The following is a 20421-nucleotide window of genomic DNA, read 5'->3' on the forward strand; positions in this document are numbered from 1 at the left end:
AACACAGTGAACTGACAGGTCTGGATAGTCCTGCTGTCCCCGTTTTCACTTTGTACTGGTTCATGTAAACCCTGAATCCACCACTCTTCAGCTGGCATCCAGTAACTTGCGCGTAGGTACAGCTACCAAATAGAGGGAGATGATTGCTAGTTTTCAGTTGAGGGGCAGGAGTCCCTCCGACCGTTCTGGCTGCATTAAAAGCACGTACTTGTCTATGCCCCAGATCTCCAGCTCATTGCCAAAGGGTTCAGGAAGCTTGTGCCAGACTTGTTAGCTCACCTACCATCACAAGTGGATGAGGCTTTACACGTGTAAAACTTGTATAGCAATTTCCTGGCTTTCTTGGCTTTTTATGCAGATGTCTGAACACTATTGGGCTCCACAGAGTAACGTATCCAATGAAACATCAACAGCAAAAACCTTCCAGCGCACAATTTCAGCACAGGTATGTCACAGTCTTGGGAGACGATGTTAAACTTGTATTATTTCTTTTTTTGCTTTTTGGTTAGCATCTTTGGTTTTGGCAACTTTCGTGTATTCCAGTGCATCTAAGACCATTCTTCCTTTAGAAGCCCAGACCCTGTCATTGTTCCTGAAAAAAATAACCCTTAGATGATATTAGTCAATCCCTCGCAATTACCGGTGGTGGTGACTCAACTATCTCACTACAGCAGTTATGTTGTTTCAGAATCAACTTTAAAAAAAAATACAAAAATTTAATAACGATTATGAGGTGAAGGTTTCACCATGGCCCCTGACACTCTCTTGGACTATTTCCAACTCAGGACACGCTGGCCTATGCCACAGCCTTGCTGAATGAGAAGGATCAGTCTGGAAGCAGTAACGGGTCAGAAAGTAGTCCAGCTAACGAGAACGGAGAGAGACATCTGCAGCAGGTAACAGTGAAATAAGGGTGTGTTTGTCTTCTGTTGCGTTGCTCCGTTAGACAGCTTGTTGCTGGGGCTCGGGTCAGAACCATCACTGAATGTAGACACAATACTTGCTCGCCTTACAAAAATAACGTGCTGTATCTTTCTCTCCCCATCCCTTGTGTGTATTGAAAGGGCTCAGAGTCTCCTATGATGATCGGTGAGCCTAAAAGTGACCTTGATGATGTTGACCCGTAGAGGATACCTGTGAACACAAAACCAGATCAACTCAAACATTTAATGCCTAGTACCTACTGAAACTGGAGTCCCGTTGCTTATGCTGTTGGAAGAGTCTGGAAGAGAAGTGGCTTTACAGGATCGGAGGCCGTCCTGGAGGAGGTTGTTTCCCTGAAAGCTAAAAGCATTTTTTTAGCCACGAAGGCTTCGGATCAATAAATGCTCTAGAAAACTGCAGCTTTGCCTGCAGTAGCTTACGACAGTCCAGACACCGAAAACAGTTTGTCAAGAAGATTTTATCAAATACACAAACGCTAGTGGTTGAATTTTTATGTGAACATTAAATGAGTGAATGTAAAACTGTTGCTTTTCTGTGATGCTGCAAAAAAATTCTTTTGGTTTTTATACAGGGAAAAAAAAGAAACAGACTTGCCCTTATGTATGGAGGGCAAATTTTTAATCTTTCTGATAATATTGAATAGGAATATTCAAATTTCTGTAAAGATGTGTGATGACTTACATTTCATTGTAAAATATTAGTTAAAGAATGGGTTTACATAAGGACTTCTGTATTTAATATGTCTCCCTAATTTGTAAAGCTCTTTATGAGAAGGATCGACAAGATTGCTCTGTAAGGAGGGTGATTCCTTACAGAAAGGTTTGGGCAAGGAGCTCTGGAATGGGTCGTCTTTTCTGCTACCCTTCCGAAAACCACAGACAATTGGGAAGGGCAATAAAAGAAAAGCTTTGTTCTCTAGGTATGCAGGTGTTCATTATGAAAGGATGTTGGTGGATTTGAGGAAAAAAAAATTAATGAGTAGTTTAAAAGAAAAAAAAAGCACTTTAAGATGGAATTCTGTTGCAGTTTTACTCATTAAATTTTTTTAACATTTTTTTTTTGGAGACATATTGAATAAAATGTAGTCTCAATCATGTGATCTGCAATCACTTGCTTATGCTTTGAAATTACTGAGAAAGTTGGTATTGGTTGTATATGACGAATAACTCCTTGGGTGAGTTGGAGACACTGTTGTGCAGATTTTATCGCAGTTTTAACATGGGGAAAGAATGATTTGGCTTTGTATTTTCACTTGACCAGGCAACGTTTAAAATATCACAGCTCTTTTGATTTGCTCACAAACAACTGGAAACCAGTTGGGATGATTTGAGCCCAGTTTTGTTTTCCATGTCAAGTGCAGTTCAGTGATTTCTGGCTCTGGCTACTATCTGCTTTTGTGCCAACTAACTCTTCATCTTCTGTACATTTTGCGTTTGTCACATTTTCTGCACTGCTTTTTGCCGTTATTTATGGATTCTGCCTTACTTTAAAAAAAAAAAAAAATTATATGAACAAACATGCACAGAAATGGGGGACATCTTAAGGAGTGCCTGGGTACCTCCAGAATTGATAAATTTGCCAAGTCAAAGGCACAACCAGCCAAAAAGTGCCTTTTTTTTTTTTTCTTTTTACATACTGTTGCCAAAACAAGAAGCAGCAGACAGCTTTTCACTCTTGTGCACTAATATTGAAATTAACCAGTCATTTCACTGTTGGAAGAAAACATCTGACCTGATTTCAGCTGTACAGCTTTATAACTTATTGCGGGTTAAGAGAGCTGTTGGCATAAATTGCGCGTGCGAAGAAGTAAGGGTGGCATTGTAGTGAATCTCTCACTTTCTTTTCCAAACAATGTCTTCATAGACACATGGCAGAGTTAGCATTTTATAAATGTTTCTGAGAATGTGCTGGGACATTTTAAATGTGATGTTTTAAATTAATTTTGAATAAACCATTTCTTACGGACACCCCTACTTCCTTCCCCCATCCCTAATACTTTATTAATGGGTCATAAATCATCACGAGAGGTCAGTACACAGCGGTGATGGTGACGGAAGAAGCTGGTAACGTTCGTATGGGTTGGCACCACTTGTCACTTCAGGTTCCTGTTATTTCCTATGGAAACAACGTCCTCGATTACCGCAGCCCCAGAGAAGCATTGATAAGAGAATTGCATCGGGATGGCTCATCACCACTGTATACTTGAAACCAATACAAACTTTTTCATGGTTCTGCTCACGCTTGTACAAAGTCAATGGTTATAATTTGCAATAAGATGATACTTGGTCAATTATTATTTTTTTTGTCGTTGTTTCCAGCTGCTGTCATTTGAACCTGCTGAAGATTATTTTTTGGAAAATAGAGTTCAACAAAACTAGTTTTTGTGTAAATTGTGATGCATTTCTATGTTGTAATTTTTACTGCCAATCTTTTTGGATGAAAATGTTTTTATACAGCTTACAAAATGTTCAGTGAGGAGCATCCGCAGCCTGCCTGTGAGCATTCGGGGAGATATTGTCCAATTAATATGTAGACATTTGGCACTGGAAAAATAGGCAGTCTTGATGAACAGTCTTGGGATTCCTGGTCAATGGAATAAAGTTATTCCTTTCACAGAAAAACTAGTGTAATCTTTAGACTGCGCACATGCTGCTATGCTGTTGTCTTATTGATCCTCTTATCTTGAAATGTCTTAGGCCAGTCCTGCAGGTGATGAGCTCTGAGAGGTTGCCCCGTTTGCCATTTTGGCTCCTGGCCCTGAGTAAATCAAAGCGGCAGAGTGGCCCCTGTAGCTGCGCTGCTGTGTATCCTTATGCCCTGGCTCGTTCTGGTGCACTCTCAGATTTGTATCTGTGCACCACTTCTTCTCCCGACCTTCTTAGCAGAATGATTTACCCTGGCTACGCTTTTGTGTGTGTCCGATAGCGAGATCTGCAGGTGATCTGGACTTGGATTAACGCTGCCTTTTCTGTTGGTGCAGGAAGTTGGCACGCAGCAGTGGCACGGTGCCCGTATTCCCCTGCTCACCTGTCTGCTGCCTTCGTGACCATGACTAGGAGCTGCAGCCGGGGCTGCCCTTCCCCGCTCTGCCTTCCTGACGGCTGCCTTTGTCCTCTCTTCTAAGGACAAAGATTCTTACATTTTAAGCATGACCTGGCTTGCGATCTCTGCCGGCAGCGCCAGTCCTGGGACCGTGGACTGGGTATCGCAAACAGCGACCTGACGGGACGTACCTGGCATCAGCGCTGCTTTCTCCTGAGCGAGAGCGGCTTTTCTGCCTACCCACGTACAAGACACTAAGCAAGGGCTAATCTTTTAATATCTTTTCCTTCCACCAGGCTTATGCCTGCTTCGACTAAGCCGTGAAAGCTCTACCTGGCTTATTGTGCGTGGAGCGTGCTCGTACCTTCTGCTGGGAGCCGGCGGGTGAGCAGGCAGCAGGATCTGCCCCTCTCGCAGAGATGTCGGCGCAGGCGATATATCAAATGCATATTTTGAGAGGTTCCAGCCTAGTAAATCTGCTGAAAAATTACCAGCTGTGTCAAAGCTGTTTGGGAGCCCAGGAGGGATTAGGCTAACATCCCTTTTCTTTTCCCCCTCTTTGTGCACAATTCAGGTTATAGCTGATTAAAATTAGGGGCTGTAATTATATACGTTGTGTAATTACGTGTTTCGATTAGGGTTGGGCTTCTGCCATCTTTAGGTAACGAGTTAGAAATAGTTTAAACCTTTCAAAGTGGTGCTTCCTACTGGACCTCTGTCTTCTCTCGCCGATCAAAGCTGGAGTAACGGATCTGTAACGGGGCTTTTGGATGGGGAAAATACTAGAAAATAGCCGAAGCTTGACAGGTTAAGCTGGTGCTTGTGGTATCAAGCTTTATTTTTTCGTCTGTCCTCAGGTAACACCACACAAATTATCCATTGTAGTACCAGGAGCCTGCTAATCACCCAAAAAAAAGTGAGACCCAGCTTTGGTGGCTTCTGGTACTTCTCAGCCCTTCTCTGCTGCTGTGCAGCTCTCCGGGCATCTCTGCTTCATCGGCTTACCGCATGTTAGTAGCAACAGCAACAAAAAGCACAAGGGCACGTTCCCCAAAGCTGGACGCCGCTTTGTTTCCGTAACTGGAACCTCTTGTCCTCCACCACTGTTTTAAAAACAAACTTCTGCTCTCGCGTGTGCGTGGGACAACAAGACTCGGCGCCTGGTCTCTGCCAGCTGTGGGCGAGGGGAGGGTGCCCACGCTGACCTCTGAGCGTGCCAGCGCTCGCCCAGGGGCACCTGGTAGCCGAGGCAGGGGTCAGAGCCTGAGATGGTGGCCTCTGGCTGGCTCGCTAACGAAGCAGAGCTCGTTTGGGGGAGCAGCATCCCTGCCGGACGGGTGCCAGCTCCCCCTCCCAGACTGGTTCCCCGTGGGGATGTACATGAAGGCAGACGATGGATCGTTATCTACTGAGCACTGGTCTATGAACTTTATTTTAAAAAAAGACGTTTACAAAATGTTTATTTATAAAATTCCAAATAAATATTTAAGGTACAAATGTAAAAACCAAGGTACTACGAAAGCTTTTTCTTCTTTCATTTTTTTTTTTAAAAAGGAATTACAGCCAGTTCTGTGTGTCTTGGGAAGAGCTGAAAGGGAAACTGTTAAAGCAGCACCTACCACCAGCAGATCATTAACAACAAAAAAAACACTAATAGAGCAGTAGCTGACTGTAGCAATGCAGATTGAAATCTAATTAAACAAGCAGACTGTTTAAACTATAGCCCTTATGCTTACTAAAAAGTAAAGGAGCCTCCTAGGTGCGTGAGTAGGCAATTATCAAACCGCCCAAAAACGGCTAAACTGATTTTCCAGGTGCTAAGCAGCATTAGCTGACATCTAATGAGCAACTAACCAGGAAAGAAAGGAGCAATCCTCACTATGTATATATTTTTTTTTAAAAGGTGGTGGTTTTGTCCTATGCTGGATGACAACATGAACAAAGGGCCTCAAGGGGGCTTGTACAGTCAGGGTATTGCTAGAAAGACGCGGTGGGGAAGGGATGCCGGGGTGACTCCTGCGATGGGGCAGGGCTCCGTCTGCTTGGAGAGCCACCCTGGGTCTCAGCCCCGCTGTGTGCGAGACAGTGACGAGCTTGTACCCCACTGTCACAGCAGCCCGAGCGTGGAGGTCATCAGAGCCACGTGTCGGAGCATGGACCACACTGGGATCAGCACTTGGCCCCAGGAAGGTACCGAGCCGGCGATGCGGTGGCCCAGCGAGGCGTCCATCCCTGCTACGCCGGGCATCTCTCGCTGAGCCCGTCCCTACTGCCGGCTCCGGCAGCAAATGGCAATGGCCACGGCCGTGCTGCTGCCCGGGACGCTGGCTGCCACGCAGGTATCGTCCACGGCGTAGGCTCCCATGGTGCCAGGGCTCTGGGAATGGGCGCTACAGCCCGTCAGCGTCCAGCCGTCATCGCAGGACACCGTCACCTAACGGGGGAGAAGAGGTCACCCTCCACAGGTCAGCAAAGGGGCAGGGCTCTGCCCATCCCCAGGGCTCAGGGTGATGTGACCAGTGTCACATTGAGCCACTGAACTCCAGCTGGGGACACCAGTGAAGGCTGGCCTTGGCGTGGCCTCAATGAGATGCCAAAGCCAACCCGACGCGGCCATCAGGGTGGTAGAGGGACAAGCAGAGGCAAGGACACCACCATGGCGTGGGAGCCTGCGCCGCCCCTACCTTCTCCGCAGAGCCCGGGGACGTGCGCTCCTTCACCCGGCACTCGAGGCCCGCCGCGGGGCAGCACAAGGCGTGCGCTGTCACCTCTGTCCTGCCAGCGCAGCGGCTGGGCCCGCTCCCCGGCCCCACGACGGGTCTGCCACCGTCACCCAGCGCCGCGGACGGGGAATGGAAACTGCAGCCTGCCCAGGGGAGAGGGGCTGTCAGTGCGGGATGGCCATGGCAGCACCCCAGTGCACAGACAGGCGCTGAGGGATGTCCATGCTGAGCCCTGAGTCTTCCCTGCCTCCATGCATACAGCACATGTCACAGAGTCAGAAAATAGTTTGGCTTGGAAGGGACCTTAAAGATCATCCAGTTCCACCCCCCTGCCCTGGGCAGGGACACCTCCCACCAGACCAGGTTGCTCCAAGCCCCGTCCAGCCTGGCCTTGAACCCCTCCAGGGACGGGGCAGCCACAACCTCCCTGGGCAACCTGGGCCAGGGGCTCACCACCCTCTCAGGAAAGAATTTCTTCCTGATATCTCATCTAAATCTCCCCTATTCCAACTTGAAGCCATCACCCCTCATCCTATCACTACATGCCCTTGTAAAAAGTCCCTCCCCATCTTTCCTGTAGCCCCCTTTAGGGACTGGAAGGGGTTCTAAGGTCTCCCCGGAGCCTCCTCTTTTCCGGGCTGAACGCCCCCAGCTCTCTCAGCCTGTCCCCATAGCAGAGGGTGCTCCAGCTGTTCCCTGTCACCCCAGCGCTCGCACGCGCCCTTCCAACCCCAAGTCCCAGAGTTTTTCTGGAAGAAACACCCTCGGCCATCAGCGTGTTGGCTGAAAGCTCTGTAACCCGCCGTGGGGGGCATTACCGGTCAGCACGTGGTCCCGCGGGGAGCAGTCAGCCCCCTCGGCCACCTGGGAGCTGGTGTTGATCCGGCACTCGGCCCTGGGCCAGGTGCAGCACCTGGCGATGGCGTAGACACCCTGTCCCCGGAAAGCGTTGTGTGCCACGCACTGCTTCTGCCCGTCCTTGTCCTGCGGCCGGGGATGCACAGTGTCACCGGGGGTGCCTGGGCACCTGGGGACGCCCCTCCGAGGCCAGCGGGCACCCCTGGGGCAGGACTTGAGTCTCGGCTCGCCCCGCTCACCTCCATGTGCTCCCCCAGCCGCCTGCTGCTGCGGGAGAAGCTGGAGCAGCTGAGCATCTCCTCGGCGCCGGCGCAGCGAGCCACGGCGGTGGCGTGCCGGGTGAGCCCCGAGCGCGCCGACCACACCGAGCGGCAGTACAGCTGCTCCTCTGCAATGGGGAACATGGCCTCAGCGGCGGGGTGGGCACCCAGAGCCCACGGCACCCACCGGGACGCCAATGCCGGGTGGAAGCTCTCCCCGATACCCTCTGCGTGCAGCCGCGCTCGGGGTCCGCCATCCCCGGCACAGCTTTGGGGAGGAATGTGCCGACACACCATGCCCTTCTTTCCCCGGGAAGGGTAGAGCTCTGCTGGGCACCCAGCAGGCAGCCGAGGTCCTCACCTGCGCCCAGCCGGGCGGGCAGCCCGGCCACGCTGTTGGGCGTCTGGAGCCGCTGCTCCTCGGGGAACCGTGCCACATCCATGACGTTCTTGGTGGCGAAGTGCAGGAGGCGCTGCCGGAGTTCGGCGAGGCTCAGCTGGGGCTCGGCGCTGAGCAGCATGGCGGCGATGCCTGCCGAGAGCCACGGGGGACGCGGTGAGAACCGGGGGACACGCTGGCATTTACGCACGACCCCCCTGAGCAACAGGCACGACCCCCCTGAGCTCCTGCAGCCCATCATCCGCACGCCAAGGGGTGCAGGAGCTCTGCGCAGGCTGCAGCACCCAAATGAGCCAAAACATCCCAAAACCATGGCACGCAAATATGTCCCCAGCGCAGGCAGCCCTGATGCCCTGCGCCTGCAGGGACACGTGCCCAGCGCCAGCAAGGGGAAGGGCCAGCCCTGCCCGCCACCCCGTAGCCCAGCTCACCTGCCACGTGCGCGGCCGCCTGCGACGTCCCGCTCTGCGCTGTGAAGCACGTGCTGCAGTCGCTGGAGGCGCTGATGATGTCGTCCCCGGGGGCGAACAGGTCCACGCAGCGGCCGAAGTTGGTGCCCAGGGTGCCGATGGAAGCGGGCTGGTCCTCGCTGTTGGTGGCACCCACCGTGATGACCTGGCAGGGCGGTGACGGAGGGGGACGTGGGCGGGATGGGATGCACGGCCCCAGCCCTGCTCGGCTGACCGGGCGCTGGAGCCGATGAGCCTGGGGAGGTGTTGGCGTGTCCCCACGTGTCCCCACACCTCCGGGAACACCCCCAGCCCTTACCTCCGGCTCAGATGCTGGCGAGTACAGGCAGGCATCGTCCTTGTAGTTACCGGCAGCCGCGACCATCGCCACCCCCATCTGCGCCATCCGCCGACAGCCGGCATTGAGCACTCGGCTGTAGGCACCGGCGAAGGGCAGCAGCACCACCGGCGGCACGCGGCGCTGAGCATCCAGCGTCGCCTGGATAAACTCCAGCCCTGCCAAGGACGAGACGGGGGACAGGAAACTATTGCAGGAGAGGGAACGAGGAGGGGGGCTCCGGGCATCCGTGACTCACCGATGAGGGTCCCGCTGACGGTGCCCTTCCCCTGGCAGTTCAGCACGCGGAGGCTGCGGACGTTGGCGCCCGAGGCCACGCCGGCGTCGCGCCCGCTCAGCACCCCGGCCATGTGGGTGCCGTGGCTGTCACACTTGCTGGCCTGGCGCAGGCACCAAACGCAGGTTTTACGCCACGGCCCCGTCGCATCCAGGCAGGTTTGCAACCCACCCCCCGCCAGCCTCCACCCCACCCCATCCCGCCCCTCGCGTTTTGCACCAGAAAAATCCCGCCGCGGAATAAATCCTTAAAAATACATCGGGGCGGGGAGAGGATAAAAAACATCACCCTGTGCAGGAGGAAAGCTGGCAGAAAGGGGGCAGATAAAGCCACGCAAGGCAGCACCAGCACCCAGCGCAGGGCGCAGGCAGCTCTCCGGGCCCTGGGTGCGGGGTCAACCTCGATTGCCTCTTGCAACACCACCTTGACGCACACCCATGTCCCCCCCGCCGACTGCTGCCCTCAGAAAGGAGCCCTGCCCAGCTCAGCCACGCTCCAAACAGACCACGCTGAGGGTCCCAACATCCCCCAGGACCACAATTCCCACCGCTGCACATCCTGCCCGGCATTTTACCATGAACCAAGCGTCCCCCCCTGTCCCAGGACGCCCCACGAGCCTGGCCAGGGTTTGCTGGGTGCAGGGGGATGCTCTTGCCAGGCTGCAGCGTGTGGCACCTCGGGGCTCACCTGCCTGTGGAAGCGGGTGCCATCCTCCTCGGGGACGCTCTCGAAGTCGGTGACAAGCACCCTGCCCGCGATCTCCCGATGGGTGCTCTGCACGCTGGTGTCCAGCAGGTAAATCTCCACCAGGTCACCTTTATCTACCAGGGACACGGCCAGGAGGAAACGCAAAGGTCAGCCTAGGCCACCTGGGACGCTCCCAAAATGCAGCTCCAGACCCGCAGCACCACCGGGTGGGGAGATATCCCTGTCCCCCCAAGATGAGGAGAGGGGACGGGCTCACTGATCCTTCCCCAAACCCCCCCCCGTCCTCCCCCTGCGCCCCAGCGCTTACTGGGAGGGCTGTAGGCGCCCGAACCGGGCTGCGGCGGCACGATCCTGCCCAGGTTCCAGGGGATGCTCTGGGCGAAGACGTAGGCGTCCTCCTCGACGTACTCCACGTGTGGCAGCTTCAGCGCCTGCCGGGAGCAGACACAGCGCCCGGCGTGGTGGCAAAGCCCCTGTTGCCCCTGGGGCCAGCGCCCACCTCCGCTGCTGCCCCCCGCCGCCACCCACGGCCCTGGGACCCATCTCCCGTTCCTCGTACCGTGTCCAGGACGTCGCCGCTCATCTTCACCAGGAAGGCGGGCAGGAGGTGGAAGATGTGCAGCAGCTCGGTCAGGTACCCCCGCCGAGCCGCCCGGGCCTGCAGCCGCCGCGCCGTCCTTCGCACCTCGGCCTCGCCGCCGCCCGCCCGCAGCACCACCACGTAGCGCCCGGGCAGCCGCCACGACGCCTGCGGGGACACAACCCTGGGCTTGGGGACACAACCTTGGCCTTGGGGACACGCGTGGGCGCCCCGTTCGCCCCCCCCCTTCCCCCAACACCGCCCCACGCTCCTCACCTTGGCGGCGCGATGGAAGGCGGCGGGTACCGACGGGGGGGCCCCGACGGCGGCGGCTTCCTCCTCGGCTGCCCCCAGCGCCAGCACCAGCTCCTCCGCCAGCTCCGCCGCCGCCCGCGCCGCCACCAGCGCCACCACCAGCGCCAGCCCCCGCGGGGACATGCCGGATCGGGACCCCGACGGGGAACGCGGAGATGCTGGGGGTCGCCGAGACCCCTCGGTACGGCGCGGACCGGACCGCGGACACGTGGAGGAGCCGCTGCGCGCCCGCGGAGGAGCTGGAGAGCGGCCGCGGAGGAGCTGAGCGCCCGCGGAGGAGCCTCTGCGCACCCGCGGAGAGCCCGTGGGCACCCGAGGAGCCGGTGCTGCGCACCCGCGGAGGAGCTGGAGAGCGCCCGCGGAGGAGCTGAGCGCCCGCGGAGGAGCCGGTGCGCACCCGCGGAGCCCAGGAGTCGGTGCGCACCCGCGGAGGAGCTGGAGCGCACCCGCGGAGAGCCCGTGGGCACCCGAGGAGCCGGTGCGCACCCGCGGAGGAGCTAGAGCGCACACGCGGAGGTACCGGTGCGCGCCCCGGGGGAGCTGGAGAGCGCCCGCGGAGCCGAGGAGTCGGTGCGCACCCGCGGAGGAGCCTCTGCGCACCCGCGGAGAGCCCGTGGGCACCCGAGGAGCCGCTGCGCACCCGCGGAGGAGCCGCTGCGCACCCGCGGAGCTTTGCCCGGCGCGGCGGGGCGGGCGCGGGGGGGGATCACGCCACCGCCGGCGGCCCCATCGTCCCACCCGGGCGGGTTAACCATTAACGGGTCCGCGGGCGCGGGCGGGGGCGCGGGGGGGGGCGGGAGGCGGGCAGCGCTGCCCCCGCAGCCGCCGCTCACCATCCGGCTGGAAAGTCCCCCGGGAGCCCCCCCCGCCGCCCCGGGAGCGCTCCCAGCAAAAGGCGGCCGCTCGAGGACCATTTGCAGAGGGGGCTGAAGGCTTTTCCCTGCCTCTCGCTGCCTCACTCCGCAGGGAAACTGCCGTGGAAGCCTCTAATCCCGTTGAGGCATTTTTCGCAGAGCCGTCACACATGGCAAATATCATTTTCCCGGGATGCGGGTGGTGCTTTCCCGTGGATCCCACCGCCGCCTTCCACCTCCCGCAGCGCCGGGCTGCCCCGACATCCCCCCGACCTTTGGCAAACCCCTTCCCTGCACCCTGCTTTGGAGGGAAACAGGGATTCAGTTATTTTATTATTATTATTTATTTTTTACTGGCTGTTTATAAGCTCCTCAGAGCTTATGTGGTTTATATGGATGCATGTGTTTTCTGTGGATGTATGTGGTTTACATGGAGGTATGTGTTTTCTATGGATGTATATGGTTGATATGGATTTATATGTTTCCTATGGATGTGTATGTTTTACATGGATTTATATATTTTATTTTTAAGGAGACCTCCAGTGGGTGCCTATGCCCTGGTTTAGGTAACTGGGGGGGACACTGGACCCCCACTTGCCACCCACTCTCTGCCATGGTGAGCTGACATGGTCAGGGTTCGGTGTCCCTCAGGCTCCTCACGGGGACAAGTCTCACTCATAATTTTTGTCTCAGCTTTACAAGGCACCGCTGAGTCCTGCAACATGGCGCTGATGCTTTAAGAGTGTGGCCAGCAGGTGGAGGGAGGTCATCCTCCCCCTCTGCTCTGCCTTGGTGAGGCCACACCTGGAGCACTGTGTCCAGTTCTGGGTTCCCCGGTTCCAGGACAGGGAGCTGCTGGAGAGGGGACAGCAAAGGGCTACCAAGATGATGAGGGGACTGGAACGCCTCTCTGATGAAGAAAGGCTGAGGGATTTGGGTCTCTTCAGTCTGGAAAAAAAGATGGCTGAGGGGGGACCTTATCAACGCTTATCAATACTTAAAGGGTGGGTGTCAGGAGGTGCCCAGGGACAGGACAAGAGGTAACAGGCACAAACTTGAGCATAGGAAGTTCCACCTAAACATGAGGAGGAACTTCTTTCCTGTGAGGGTGGCAGAGCCCTGGCACAGGCTGCCCAGAGAGGTGGTGGAGTCTCCAGCTCTGGAGACATTCAAAACCCACCTGGATGCGTTCCTGTGCAACCTGCTGTAGGTGACCCTGCTCTGGCAGGGGGTTGGACTAGGTGATCTCCAGAGGTCCCTTCCAACCCTGACCATTCTGTGACTCTATGCTTCGGGACACCTTCAGGGCAGCTGGGCACTGGGGGACCCCGTTTCAGGGTGGAGAGGGGGGACAGTATCCTCTCCCTGCAGAGCCGCTCACTTCCTTTCCACACAGGGGACAAAGCCGTGTCCAAGGGAAGGATGGGGAGAGCCCAGAGAGGAGGGGGTGGCCAAGGCCCCCCCAGCCCCACACGCACCCGTATGGGCTGGGCAACACAGGGAGGTCTTAACATGAAGAGCTGACCCAGAGACACCCAGCCCCAGAGCGCTCTGGAAGGACTGGATATCTGCAGAAAGACTATTTTTTTTTCCATGAAAAAATATTCAGAAATAGCCAAAAACTTGCACCTTGTAGAGAAAAGATCTGTTTCCCACCCTGGTACACAGGGAACCTGCGTCTGTGTAGAGGAGGGGGGACTTTTTTGGGAGGAAGGAAGGAGACAGCAGAAAAGGCAACAGAGAAGAGACTCCAACAAAGGGAAAAGGGCCCCCAAATCCCCTGCCCCCCCTCCAACCCCGGGGGGGAGCCACGGAGCTGCGGGGTGGTACTGGGTGATGGTCAGGGTGATGCTGGGTCTGATCATCCCCCCCCCCCTTCAACGCATCCCGCTGTGGCTGCAGCAGCGGCAGACCTCGGTGGAAAAAAATATTTTAAAAAAGAAGAATAAACCCACCCCACAGCGTTTTGGGGCAGAACAACACCCTTGGGTTGATTTAGGAGAATAAAGCTCATCCTGCACCAGCCGGGAATCGAACCCGGGTCGCAAGAATGGGAATCTTGCATGATACCACTACACCACTGGTGCGCTGTTTTTGAGCCCTTTGCAGCATCCTCACGACCACGGATCGTGACATTTCCTTCCTCCCCAACACCTCCATCATCCCACCACCCCCTTCTGCATGGGCCACGGTGGGACACCCCCCTCTTTGTCCCCGGCCACCCCGGTCCCAGCCGGGGACAAAGGGGATCCTGCCGAGGAGGGTGGTTCTTTTGCCAAAAGTGATTGTGAATCCCGGGACGTGAGGCAGGAAAAAGCTTTTGGGTCTCTATGAGACTGCTACACTCATTACGAGACAGCGACACAGAGCCACCTCCTGCCCCAGCCACCCTCTGGAACCCAGCGAGACGTAGCCCCATCCAAATGGTGTCCCCGAAGCCACCACCCTCCACCACGCCGGGAAGGACAGGACACCCAGCAAGTGTAAACAGCCGGGTGACGCTTCCTCTTGGGCGGCTGCTCGCAATCCTGCCCGCAATATTTAGCAAACACCGGCGCCTTCGCTCCCCACCCTCCTGCCGGCACCCTTGGCCGTAAACACCCCGAGCGTGCGGGTGCTGCCTGCCCTTGTCACCTTGGAAAGGTGAGGAATGGGCACGGCAACGCCAGGAGGGGTGCCATGGGGGCATCAAGCCCCCACGCAGGACCATTTCTTGCTAGATTGCACCAGCAAAGCACTCCCTGGGTGGCAGGGGAGCGCTGGGAGCATCATTTCCAGGGCTGCCACGCTCCATCCCCCTTAGGTGCCGGAGGACAGCTTTCCCCCTGCTTTTGGGCTATAAATTTGCTGAAGAGCAGCTCTGGCAGCAGATTTGTGCTCCCAAGCCTCCTGGGACCATGCCAGGCACACGGAGCATCCAGCCCAGCTTTCCCAAAAACAGAGCGAGGGGCTCTCAGCATCCCCACGCTGTTGGATCTGGTGATGTTTTGATGCTTTGACGCGACCCCAGCTGCCCCTGGGGGGGCTCAGCCACGCACATCCCCCCGGATTCCCCGAGCAGCCGAAGGGCAGGCGGAGGTCACAGCTCCTGTCGCTGCGTGTTGCAAACAGGCTGTGGAAAACCGCTGCGTTGCCCCTGTCGCGGTGACAAACCAGGCTCAGCTCCATCAGCGTGACTTTGAAACAAACGCTTATTATTCAGAGGGAATTTGGGGAACAGCGGGCGCCGGCACGCAAAGCCACCCACAGCGTCACAGCTGATGACACCGACCAAGCGGAGAGAGAAAAAATGTTGCCCAAAGCCACCGCCTCGAGCAGCTTTTGGGAAGCCACAGCCGTCACAGGGGTTTTGGCTCAGCCAAGTCCTCCTCCCTCTGCCCCCGCCGGCTGGAAGCGGCTCCTCGTGCAGGAGATGGGGGACAGCACGGTCCGTCCCCTCCATCACCCTTTTTCCAACCTGGAGGCATGAAGGCTGCCTGCTGATGGAATCTCAGGATCTAATTTTAATTCCTGGGGGGGCTTTAATAAGTGGAAAAAAGGCTTTATGGACATGCCTCCCCATAAAGCCTACCTGGGGTGAATACATCTTTACCCACCTACATGCTGATCCTCTTTCAAGCGGCAAAGCTAATCTTCTTTTCCCTTCCTAAGCACATTATTTATCCCGGATCCTGCCCAGCCCGGCATTCGCACTCGTCTGCGCCCACCCAAAGGACTCCGACGAGAGTGACCTTGTCCCCTCTGCTGTGAAAATTCGGGAGGTGGCGGTGCTCCCCTCGCATTTTGTGGGATGGCAGCCTCCCGAGCGGCTGGGTGGGCACGGGGAGGGCTCCTCCACGCTGCAGGCGCTGCGCTTTCGGGGGGCAGCCTCAGCCCCTCTCTTCCCGGCTGCAATGTCTGTGTCCCCTCCGCGAGATGGGTCCATGCCAAGTGGCCGTTCTCTCCGGGAAATCAGTTTTCAGGCTCAAAAAGGCAGTCGCTATCCTCGAGGAGAGTGTCCGGCCCCTCTTGGAGCCCATAATAGAGGTCGTTCTCCTCCCTGGTGCCTTTGCGGGGGGAAACGGGGTGCTCTCCCCCCGCCGGGGAGCTGGTCGGGATGCAGCCGGAGCGGGCAGTGGATGGTGGGGGCCGGCCCAGAGGCGCAGGGCTACCGGGCAAGGAGCCCTCCAGCGACGGCGTGTCCATGTCCTCCAGGAGGGATGCCAGCGGCACATCGCTTGGGGGTGGCCGGGGGGGGCTGCGGGAACAGGGAGGGCTGAGGGGTGGTTACACTAAACACAGCTGGGATGAAGCTGGGGATTCCCCCGGAGCCGGTGGCTGCTGGGCTCAGCGTTGCTCGGCCAGCGTCCCAGCATCACCAGTGCTGGGTGGCTGGGGCACCCTGGGGGGGCCCTATCTCAGCCCCCAGTGCCTGCCGTTATGGGGACAACCTGCCTGCCAGGTTCCTTCTCCTGCCCATGGGATGAAGGAGCGGCTGCCCTGGGATGCTGTGCCTGCATCCCGGGGAGAGACCAGAGTGCCCCATCCCAGCTGTAGCTGCGTTTTGGCAGAGGGGGTGCCCGAGTCCTGCACCCCGAGGCTGCACGGTGACCCCTGTCGCCTGCAAAGCACTTTTGGGACCAACTCCTGGACCAATGCACAGGCACCATACGTGGCATCTGGTTTGAGGGACACGTACTGAGCATCTCATTTCTATCCAAGTCTGACGAGGAACTTGGCATTTAGGCTGATGGGGGACATTGTTTATACTTATAAAATTAAATAAAAGCACAATGCTAATCACAACCAAAGACATTCCAGATTTCTTCCTGATTTTGTCTTGGTAAATCATTTGGTACTGAGAGACCCCACGGGCTGAGACACCATCCGGGCTCCAGCGGGGCTGGGGGTTGGTGCTGTACAAGCAGCAAAGACCCCTCTGCCTCCTTTCTCTCCCCTCATTCTGGGTGTCTGACCCCCCCAGTTTCACCCCAAATCCCACGGCTGCCATCACATACCTGCCTGCCGCCGTTTCCAGCTGCGGCACCGGCTCTTGGGGGGGGTCTCCGGCACCCCCCAGCTCCCGGTGGACCTCTGCTTTGGCCTGCACGGCCAGCTGGGAGCAGCTGCGGGGTCTGGGCTGGGCGATGGGTGGGAGCGGGTCCGAGCCCACCTCCTGCCTCTGGATCTGCTCGTAGGAGGGCAGGCTTTTCTCGTAGGTGTTGGTGGCCTCTTGGCTGGGACAGGGTACAATCAAGCTGCGCGAGAAGGAGGAACCGGGTGCTGAGCAGGACCTGGACCCCTGTGGAGCCAGGAGATGCTCAGGGACATACACGCAAGACTCAATCATAGAATCATAGGGTTGGAAGGGACCTCCGGAGATCACCTAGTCCAACCCCCTGCCAGAGCAGGGTCACCCAGAGCAGGTTGCACAGGAACGCGTCCAGGCGGGTTTGGAATGTCTCCAGAGACGGAGACTCCACCACCTCTCTGGGCAGCCTGTGCCAGGGCTCTGCCACCCTCAGGGTAAAGAAGTTCCTCCTCATGTTTAGGTGGAACTTCCTATGCTCAAGTTTGTGCCCGTTACCTCTTGTCCTGTCCCCGGGCACCACTGGAAAGAGCCTGGCCCCATCCTCCTGACACCCACCCTTTAAGTATTGATAAGCGCTGATAAGGTCCCCCCTCAGCCGTCTTTTTTCCAGGCTGAAGAGACCCAAATCCCTCAGCCTTTCTCCGTAAGAGAGGCGTGCCAGTCCCCTCGTCATCTTGGTAGCCCTTTGCTGCACCCTCTCCAGCAGGTGCTTTAGAGGCCACAGCACCGCCCACGCCAGCGGGTCCTTGCAGAGGGATGCCCACAGGAACGCAGCTGGATGCTTTACGCCCCCCGGCATTGCTCCTGCTCTGGCCCAGGAGAGGCTCAGCCAGCCCTGGCCTCCCCCACCCCGGTCCCTGCTGCTTGTCATTTCTTCCTGCAATAGGTGTATTTGTCCCCGGTGCCAGTGTGCTCGGACACTGCCCTTGGCCCCGGGGGCACGCAGATAACCGTGTGTGCAGATGAAAACACCCGCCAAAAGGAAATCGGCCGCTGGGGTGGGGTGCTGGGACCTACCGGGTGTCCCTCTCCGGCAGCACAATGGGTTTGTGGTCCAGGAACCGCTCGGCCTCGAGGTCTACAGGAACGAATGTTATCTGGGGGGAGAAGAAACACAGAGCCCGGGGGGCTGCGTTGGGCATCACGGGGACCCTCGGCCCGCGTTAGTGGTAAAAAAGCCGGAGTCTCCCTTCAGGTGGATTTTTGGTCTTTTCCCAGCACATTTGGGTGTCTTGCCTGGAAATGGGTTTTTGGGAGAAAATCAATAAGGGATTGAATGAACCCAGTACAGCCCCACTCTCAGCACCTTGTCCCCAGGGGTGTCATGCCTGTCCCCGAGCCCAAGAGGGTTCCTGGGCTCGTGCAGGAGGCAGGTGGCCAGGGACAACGCCGAGGGTGCCCTGTCCTTGAGCCCCGAGCATGGTGACGGTGCCACATCTCCCTCCTCGCCAGGGCTGAGCTCGGCTTTGGGGGGAGCTGGGGTCAGCTTCACCCCGGTCCTGGGGATCCCAGCCGGTGCCGGGGTGCCACGCATTGCCCCACGTTTTGGGGTGCAGCCCAGCTGTCGGCGGGCCATCCTGCACCACCGAGACCAGCTCCACAGCCGCCGTCTCCTTGGGAAAAAAAAAAGCCTTTTCTGCCAGCTCCGTTTCCCGGGGCAGGGACGCGTGGCCGCCCTCCCGCGCCGGCCGTGCCCTCTGCCAAGGAGACCGGCAGGCAAGGGCTGTGCTCGGGGGGGGCTGGGCCCCTCCGGACCTCCGTGGCCACCACAACCCCTTCTTTGAAGCCCTGGGAACCCAGCGAGCCCCCAGCCACCGCGGGTGCAGGGAAGGGGCTGGTTTGGGGGGGTTTGCATGGGAGAGATGAACACGAGCTGATTTCCTTGGGATAATTCCCCGCTGCGTGCCTGACAGCAAATCCCCAGGCTCGGGGTGGGTGCCGGGGGGGCGAGGGACCAGCTCCACATCCTGCAGGCGTCAGAGGGGGTTGTAGCAGGGCACGAGCCTCCCAAACCAACACTTTTCCCTCCAGATCTCCCCATCCAGCTTTCCCCTGGGATCTGCCGCTACCCAACCCCACGGATGGGGAAACTGAGGCACAGCCCAAGGCTACATGTCCACAGCAGCTGAAGCCCCCCCAAACCCAGCTGATCCCTAGGATCAGGTCCCAGGACAGACCCTACCTTCGGGTAGCACTGGCACATGCTCCAGGTGATGCCCACGGCTACGAGCAGGACGCCCAGGGCACAGAAGGTGATGTAGATCTGGGGTTTTTCCACACTCATGATGAACATCCCCGTCATCACCAGGAAGAGACCCAGCATGATGAACCCATAGCGAAAGGTCTTCTCCTCGGCCATGGGCGCCGGGTGGGAGAGGCAGGGGAGGAGAGATGCCGGGAAGCCCGTTTACCTGCGGCTGCTGCCGGCTGAGCGCACCTCCCGGGTAAGGCAAGGAGTGGTTTCTTTCTCCGGAGGCTGCCAGGGGCTGAGGATCAGCTGCACGTTGAGCCCGGTCCTGCCCAGGGCTGAGCCAGCCAGTTTTTAACGGGTTTGTAATGAATGCAAACACTGACCCGCCGTTCACACTCCAGTGAAGCCGCCCGGCACGTGTCCGGGTAACCTTCCCTGCAGGCACGGTCCCGGACCCCACACCCGGGGAAGGGACGGGGAGGGAGAGACGGGGACCCGGAGAGCCAAAATCCTGGTCCCAACGGGATTTTCCCAGCCCTGGGGGATGGAGCTGGACTCGGCTCATAAATCGGAGCTGGCAGACCCCCAAAATGAGGGGGACGCCGGGGCGCAGCATGTTCTCAAGGGCTGCAGCAGGGAAGGGGGGAGCGCTCCGGGGTCTTTTTGGAGGTTGCTGGGTTGGGAATAGTCCCCGCTTCCTTCAGCTGGGTGCTGGGGAACTGTCTCTGTGGGGCAGCAACCGGGCTGCCAAGGGCGGGATAAAGCCAGGGAAGGATGGAGCAGGGTCGGTCCCCTCAGGGGGAGTGAGAACAGTGTCCGTGTGCCCTGTGTTTGCCTGGGATGGAGCAGGGGGGTTAAAAGGTGTCCCCTTCCCACCGCGCTTCCGACAGCCAGACAGCAGCGCTGGCTTTAATTAGCCCTCCGTTTGTTCCCGTTCTCACCTGCCCGTGTAGGAAAGCGTGTACCTGCCTTGTGAAAAATAATATATTATAAATAATATGTTACATTTGGCCGGGGCTCCACAGCCACTCTGCAAACCCGCAGGGGGTGCAGGGCAGCCTGTTATTTCGGTGGGATGGGCAGCAGCCCCCGATGAAGCCGGCCTTTCCTCTGGGCAAGGCTGCGAACCCATCCACGGTGGGCAGGGAGGGGGATGAGCCGCGCAGGGTCTCTTTTTATAGGATACTGCCCGAAATGCCGAGCGCACTCGGATGCCCTGAACGCACGCACGAGCCACTGAACATCTCTAAACCTAATGAAGTGAGGCACGGGAAGGCGGTGTGTGCGGAAAGCAAGGTGGAAGGGATGGAGGTAGGGCTGGAAGGGACACTGAAAAGGCAGAGGAGCGCACGGGGCGGCACGGAGCTGTTTTTTCTCCGGCCAGATTCCT

The 20421-nt window shown here is 57.6% G+C and overlaps 3 protein-coding genes and 1 non-coding gene across 5 annotated transcripts in view; 1 reads left to right on the forward strand and 3 right to left on the reverse strand.

Annotated features, from left to right (window-relative positions):
- Positions 1 to 3566, forward strand: part of USP24 (ubiquitin specific peptidase 24) — a 66025-nt gene extending 62459 nt beyond the window's left edge. For both annotated transcript variants that reach the window (XM_063345253.1, XM_063345254.1), the window contains 3 exons: positions 359 to 445; positions 786 to 896; positions 1065 to 3566. In XM_063345253.1, the coding sequence (XP_063201323.1) occupies positions 359 to 445; positions 786 to 896; positions 1065 to 1127 (261 nt within the window). In that variant the 3' untranslated portion in view covers positions 1128 to 3566. The remainder of the gene's footprint in view (positions 1 to 358; positions 446 to 785; positions 897 to 1064) is intronic.
- Positions 3567 to 4969: 1403 nt separating this feature from the next.
- On the reverse strand, positions 4970 to 11646 carry PCSK9 (proprotein convertase subtilisin/kexin type 9). The gene is made up of 12 exons (XM_063345255.1): positions 10877 to 11646; positions 10580 to 10768; positions 10328 to 10451; positions 10000 to 10133; positions 9274 to 9415; positions 8997 to 9193; positions 8660 to 8843; positions 8190 to 8360; positions 7808 to 7956; positions 7529 to 7694; positions 6672 to 6853; positions 4970 to 6421 (listed from the first exon to the last, which is right to left on the reverse strand). The coding sequence occupies exons 1-12, from the start codon at positions 11036 to 11038 to the stop codon at positions 6254 to 6256; spliced, it is 1968 nt and encodes a 655-aa protein (XP_063201325.1). The 5' UTR covers positions 11039 to 11646; the 3' UTR covers positions 4970 to 6253.
- Positions 11647 to 13785: 2139 nt separating this feature from the next.
- On the reverse strand, positions 13786 to 13856 carry TRNAG-CCC (transfer RNA glycine (anticodon CCC)). Its single transcript has one exon. It is a non-coding gene; the product is annotated as a tRNA-Gly (tRNA).
- A 919-nt stretch (positions 13857 to 14775) lies between these two features.
- BSND (barttin CLCNK type accessory subunit beta) lies at positions 14776 to 19353 on the reverse strand. Its single transcript, XM_063344057.1, has 4 exons — positions 19023 to 19353; positions 17858 to 17937; positions 16767 to 17006; positions 14776 to 16006 (listed from the first exon to the last, which is right to left on the reverse strand). Exons 1-4 carry the CDS (start codon positions 19197 to 19199, stop codon positions 15721 to 15723), a joined length of 783 nt encoding a protein of 260 aa, XP_063200127.1. The 5' UTR covers positions 19200 to 19353; the 3' UTR covers positions 14776 to 15720.
- Positions 19354 to 20421: the final 1068 nt, after the last annotated feature.

Source organism: Chroicocephalus ridibundus, chromosome 8 (assembly GCF_963924245.1).
Source record: "Chroicocephalus ridibundus chromosome 8, bChrRid1.1, whole genome shotgun sequence".
Classification (NCBI taxonomy): domain Eukaryota; kingdom Metazoa; phylum Chordata; class Aves; order Charadriiformes; family Laridae; genus Chroicocephalus; species Chroicocephalus ridibundus.